The sequence below is a fragment of the Pteropus vampyrus genome, unplaced genomic scaffold, assembly GCF_000151845.1.
Source record: "Pteropus vampyrus isolate Shadow unplaced genomic scaffold, Pvam_2.0 Scaffold176, whole genome shotgun sequence".
NCBI classification, from domain to species: Eukaryota; Metazoa; Chordata; class Mammalia; order Chiroptera; family Pteropodidae; genus Pteropus; species Pteropus vampyrus.
The window spans coordinates 741,849-748,216 of record NW_011888957.1 but is presented as its reverse complement, the minus strand read 5'-3'; the positions used below and the strand labels follow the sequence as shown (position 1 = coordinate 748,216).

Below are 6,368 nucleotides of genomic sequence, written 5' to 3'. Positions count from 1 at the left end.
CCACACTCGTGTCCTTCTCACATCAGAGAGGGGCTTTTGTATTAACACACGGGCAGACTGCACAGGAAGAAGCAAATCAGGCGCTCGGTCTGGCCGAGACCTAGAGGGGGGACGTGAGGCCCATGAGCACGTGCCGGCCAGAGCTGCTGCCTTCGGCTCCATCTGAGGTGGAACTGAACTCATCGTTCGGCGCAGAAACCAGGAGGTTCTCCACGTCAGGCACTCCGGGCGCACTGGTCACCCCCACGACCAAGCTGTCCTCAGGAGCGCGACTGCCCGGAGCCGTGGGTGGGGGCAGGGAGGCGCCCAGGGTGCCCCGACGTGCGAGTGCGCTCAGCTGCCCCACGGCCTGAGGCCCAGGGCGACACGCACACGCTGAGGGCCCACGTCCGTCCTGCCACACGTCACCCGCTCACACGGGCCGCGGGCACTCACCTGAGAGGTGAGGAAGCGCCTGAGCGCATTCCCGGCCTGCAGGTCCATGCCCCTCACGACGGCTCCCACGAAGAACGGCCGGACGTCCTTGACCTCGGGGCTCGCCGTGACGGTCAACGGGGCGGGGTTCTCGGACACGTGCAGGACGCGGAGCAGCAGCCGGCCAGCGCCGTCCACCGCGTCGCCCTCGCCCTCGCCCTCGCCCTCGCCGCCCTCCCTCCTCCTCCGCTCCCTCCTCCTCCGGCGGCTGTCCTCCTTCTCGGCGTCGGCCCGGCCCCGGCCGCGCCCGCCCCCTCGGCCCCCGACGCGCAGGTACTCCAGGATGGACTTGGTCTGGCAGCCGCTGACCATCTTCTCCAGGCGCTTGTCCTTGAGCTTGTTCCCGCGGAGGTTGATCTCCTTGAGCTTGGGGCAGTCGGCCAGCGCCGCGGGGACCTCGCTCAGCTGGTTGTTGGACAGGTCCAGCGTCTGGAAGGGACACAGGGAACACATGAGGCTCCCGGACTCTGGCCACTCGGGGACGGGGGAGGGCCACATCGGTCCTGCCGCCCGCTGCCGTGGCCCGGCACTCCCGGCGCCGGTCTGAGCGGCCATCACCGATCACCTGCATCAAATACCTGTCCTAACCACAGCCTCTGGCAGCGAATGCAGCAGCATTCCAGACAGACAGACAGCTCAGAGGCGCAGGGGACAGGGACGAGGGGAGTGAGCGGTCTGGTCAGTGACAAGTAAGTGCTTTAGATGAGACACGGGCGCCCCACAACGTGGGGCTAAGGTCTGCTGAGGACACGCGCCAAGCCGCACACAGCGAGAGCAGCGCAGCACCCGCCACGCGGAGCCCGAGCCGCCAGCCCAGCGGTGCCCAGCGGTGCCCAGTGCGCGCACAGCTGCAGTGCGCGGACGACGGGGCAGGCCTGCCTGCTGGGACCCGGGGACCGCACCGCGAGGCCCGGGAAACCCCATGGCCCGAGCGGAAGAACCTTCTCTCTGCATTACTGATCGGACTCGGACAAAACAACGGAAACGAGCAAAGCAGCCACCTTCCGCGGTCACAGGAAGCGACCTGAGTGGGGAGAGGCAGGAGCAGGGACACTAGGGAGTTGTCAGATTCCGGACACGGAAGGAACCACCTCCACAGCGGGTAGGGTCCTCACGCCCAGTGCACGGTCTCCTGTGGAGGACAGGACCCCCAGCCCCGCGCTCTTCCCAGCGTGACCGAGGGGCACTGCATGCGAGTGGCCTTCTCCCCATCCCCTCCAGGGCTGGTGGGAAGGCAGGGCTGGCCTCGCCTGGCACCGCTGAGGCCTGACTCGGCACTCGGGGGCAACAGGACAGCCTCAGCTTCAGGAGAAACCCTCTTCTCTGGTTTGGCTGCTGACCACAGGGGCAGCAAGGGACTCCCCGCGGCTTCAGCTCAGGTTGGTCCCGAGGAGAGCTTTGCCTCGGCCTCTCGCCGGTCTGGACCACGCCCGAGTCCCAGCGAGACCCGGTGGCAGCTCCCGCGTGCGCATTCACAGCAAAGCACACTCAGTCTGAGTGTGAGTGGCCGGGGATGAGTCGCTCCTGGTTGGGTGTGACAGGCCAGCAGGTGGACCACAACGGTGAGACCGTATCAGGACCTGAGGCGGCGCGGGGGCTCTGACCACTCGGAAGCTGCCATCTGCTTCGGCCGGCGTACAGGACGCGGTCAGTGGAATTTCACAGACCCGAGACAGGAAGGATTCGAACGGAAGTCTGAGTCCTGTGACTCCAGCAGTCAGAGAACTGAGAACCAGGGTGCAGTGCTGTCACCGGCGTGAGCCACCGAAGGCAGAGCCGGGACCTGAAGGAGGAAGGGCCACCTGCAGAGGTGTCCGCCTTGCCACCAGAGCAGGACTGAGGGAGGAAAAGGGCGGGAAGCAAAGCAGGCAGCGTCTTGGCCTTCGGTCGCCGCCGGGAACCAAGCAGCCTCAGGGGCCACTGAGTGGGGACCTGGGCCACACAGTTGTAGGGTTTCTTACAACCGCCACCATGCCGTGCCTCTCCAGGCCCTTCTCCTCGCTCAGAGGGGGCTGGACAGCGGGGGGAGGATGGACTGTACCCCGAGGCAGGTGACCCCCCTCACCAAGAGGCGGAGCCTGTGTCCCACCTGGAACCTGGCTGTCTCCTAACGCCCGTTCCTCACCCGCAGTGAGGGCAGCTGCAGGGCTCGGAGCCCAGGTGTGCAGCCGGCACGCCACCCTCTTGGAGGCCGCCTGTAGCGTTATTAGGAGCCTGGGCTGGAAGGTGCGGCCAGCTGGACCACCTAGACCAGAAGTGGCCACGTGCACGCACTCCTAGAATGCGTCCACCCGCAGGCTGGAGCGGCAGCGAGGGGCTGGTGTCGCAAGGTCAGGCCTGGATGCTCTGTGCACGGCTCCACCTGCACGCGCTGTCCAAAGGAGCCCTGGCCGCACAGCCTGGGAACTCGGCACAAAGTGCAGGTGGGGCAGGAGGCAGGAGGCCAACGGTGACCTTCTCGCAGGAGAAGCACTCCGACCCCAAAGGGCATGATGCCCGTGGTCACTCACAAGGCAGAACTGCACTAGGAATGGCCCCCGGGCACCCGCCCAGAGCTGACACACAGAGGACGCCATCTGCTCCTTTAACACAAACGGCGACACCAGCGAAGCAGAGCCAGTCTCCAACCCCGGACTGTGACGCCAGCGGCCTCCCGGGAACCGGGGACGTCGCTTCTGCGTGGGACACGCTGCTGCGGACAGGTGCTACATTTCTGGGTGTGTGAGCCTGAGACGAACCCCCTGCCTCTGGAGGTGGGTACGGACCACTTTTTCCTGGCGGGCGGCGGGCTGAGGGGACCTGGGCTGTGCCCCGCCGCCTCCGGCAACGGCTGAGAAAGTAAAAACTGAGCAAGTATCTTTTTTTTGCTTCAGTTTCTCTCGTTACTGGACAACAGTTTTCACCTTTGAAGTTCAATCTCGCTGTGAAACCTGACCGTGGAGAGGGCGTGTCCCACGTGTGAGCGACACTGGATGACACGCGTGGGCTCGATTCCTGGCAGAAATGGGACCGATCTGGATGCTGTTCTCTCTCCAATGGGCTGTTCTGGCCCCTTTCAGAAGTTTGGGGGCACCTCTGTCCTGTCTGCCTCTCCCTCCGTCAGTCCCTGATGGGCAGTGTCATGGGTCTGGGTGACAGTCGCTTAAAATACAGGGGGCAGTGACACGAGAGTGCCAGCCATCCTTGGCACACTGCAGCCCTGGCAGTGGAGCCCAGTGGCTAACAGAACCCCATGCAAGAACGCACACAACCCAGGAGAAGCCCACTCCACACTCTTACGTCTCCCAGGGGAGGCCGAGCTGAAGGGTCGAGGCCCGGACAATGACGAAGCTAAGGCCACCAAAGGCAGAGGAAACCCACTGGTGAGGGACAGCCAGCCAAAGCGCAGCCACGTCTCCAGCTCCCTCATCCCGTCTCCAGCTCCCTCATCCCGGGAGGCTGGAGTGGGGCGGGGTCGGGCCTTTACAGCTGCAAGGTCTGGGGCCACCGCCCGGGTCCAGCTCCCTGGGGAGTATGCGCCAAGGCACCAGCATCTGCACTCTCCCAGCTGTGAGAGGGAGAGAACAAGCAGAGGCCTGGGTGCTGCTTCTCTGGTGGCCCTGGGAACCACGTCCCCCGATACCCTCGCCCTTACGTGCCAGCACCCTACAGATCTGGACGGGGCTCGATCTACTTCCTCCATGCACGGGGTGGACGCGACAGGGGACTAGTCCCAGGTCCAAGCCTTAAGAAGGCCCGGCAGCCTCTGTCTTTGCTCCCTGAGGAGCCCGGGGCTGCTACATAAGAAGTCAGACGATGCTGCTGGGGACAGAAAGGTCCCAAGATGGCAGAGAGAAGCCCCACCTCCCAGCATTCTGGCTGAGCGGCCCTGGGATCACCGCCAGCCGGACAGGCCACACAAGTGGCCCACGGCAGGGGAGGCGAGTGTCCAGCGACCCTGAATGGAGAACTGTCAGCACCCAAGACAGCTGCCGTTTTAAGCTATGAAGTCTCGGAGCTGTCAGTGCAGCCGGGGACGACGTGCACGGGCCCCGTCAGCTCTCTGCACGTGCACTGTGGAGCCTCCCGGGTCCCCAACGGCGAGCAGACCGGTGTCGGCACCCACGGCCCCCCCCACGAGACACGGAGCTGGAACCCAGGCTGTCTGCTCTGAGCCTGGCTTTGTCCCCTCCAGACAGAACACTCCGCCCTCACAGCCCAGCGTGTGCAGCAGCGCCACTCCACGGCTGCTCCTCATGGAGGCGCCACCTTAGGAAAGGCCCCCAAAGGACGTCTAAGCCCGAAAGGGGTTCCAAGTGGCTCCTGGGTGACACTCTCCAAGAAACAGGTCTCCTCACGTGACAGAGCACCAACAGAGGCACGAAGATGGCGAAAAGAATGGCCCAGGCAGGGGCTGAGCAAACGAGACCCTCTTTGACCCGAAAGAGGGCATTTGGGCCCATCAAGCACGACGGCCTCACCAGGCGGGTGCACAGAGCATGGCGCGGCCACGGGTCGGAGCCTCGGGCTCGAAGAGAGAGACAAAAACCGACAGCACACTCGCGACGCTGATCAAGCTACACATCCGGTTCAGCAACCTTCTGGAAAACCAAGAGATCTAGCCAACGGGAAGACGGAGTAGAAAGTGCTGTGCAACACGTGTTATCCCTGAGCCCTACGCGGAGCCCGCAGCCCTGGATGGCCAAGGGGTCCCAGGGCTTCTTCCCGGTAATGCCAGCAAGCATGTGCCATTCTGGAGACTGGTCTCATCTACTGCTCTCACACACACAAACGCACACACACGCGTACGCACACACCTTTACACATAAAGGTATTTGTAAAATGAGCTGGCGGTATCTTAAAAGTAACGTCTGCTGCCAAGAGATCATTTGCTAAATTGCATACATGTTTTATTAAGAAGAACCTGCATAAAAAATAAGAAAAAAAAAAAAAACCCACAGGTCCGCTTTTACGAGAGTGAAATAAAAAGAGAAGATGCAGGGGAAAGAACACTGGACAGGTGACCCCGAGACTTCCGTCCGCCCAGCTCTTGAACTCAGCAGATGTAATGGACACCTGCTATAAGCCAAGCATCACACTGGGGTCTGGAGACCCAAGGTGAATAAACGAGAGGATCCCGGACAAAGACCCAAATTATTTGCTGTTTACTCTGGGCGACCCCCTGCATCTATCTGTAAAACAGCTGTAATAACCCTACCTCGCGAAGCTGTTGAGGTGACAGGAAATGTCACATACGAAATCGCACCAGGTGGCATGACGTGAATCCGAGATTTCACATCGGCACGTTCTGTCTGGGCTCCCTCAGTCATTTCAGGAGTATTTGGAGATACAAACATCCAGACGTGGGGCCCTGCCAGTTGACCACTGTGTCACGTGACGCCCAGCTGTGAACAGTGTGGTGCGGGGTGAGAATGGCCCTGAACGCAGGCCAGGTTAGTGTGGGTGTGGTGGGGGGACCCGGGCTGAGGACGGCTTTCCAGACGCACCGACACTGCAGCTGGCTCTTCCCGGCCCAGCACGAACTTCCCAGGCCCGGCGCCCCGGGGGACGTCCCCGGGGACAGCTCTGAACCGAGACTCCACTCTCCCGGCTACGACAGGGCCTCGCCCCGCCCGCGCCGGGTCGCCTCGCTTACCTTGAGCGAGGCCAGGTGGGCGATGTCGCCGCTGAGCTCTCGCAGGCAGTTGTCGGCGGCCGCCAGCTCGCTGAGCAGGGGCAGCGCGCCGGGGAGGAAGAGCTCTGCGGGGAAGGAGTCCAGGCGGTTGCCGGTGAGGTTGAGGCTCTGCAGGCGCGGGGCGCAGCGCGCCAGGTCGGCGGGCAGCTCGCGCAGCCGGTTGCCGCTCAGGTTGAGGCTCTGCAGCTGCGGGAGGCCCGGCGGCTCGGCGGGGCCCAGG

At 63.4% G+C, this 6,368-nt stretch overlaps 1 protein-coding gene across 1 annotated transcript in view; it reads right to left on the bottom strand.

Moving 5' to 3' along the window:
* Window positions 1-6,367, bottom strand: part of LRRC47 (leucine rich repeat containing 47) — a gene marked incomplete at its 5' end in the record, with an annotated part of 10,945 nt that extends 4,578 nt beyond the window's left edge. Inside the window, 2 exons of the mRNA XM_011370813.2 lie at window positions 436-903; window positions 6,110-6,367. Coding sequence (XP_011369115.1) covers window positions 436-903; window positions 6,110-6,367 — 726 coding nt within the window. The remainder of the gene's footprint in view (window positions 1-435; window positions 904-6,109) is intronic.
* Window position 6,368: the final 1 nt, after the last annotated feature.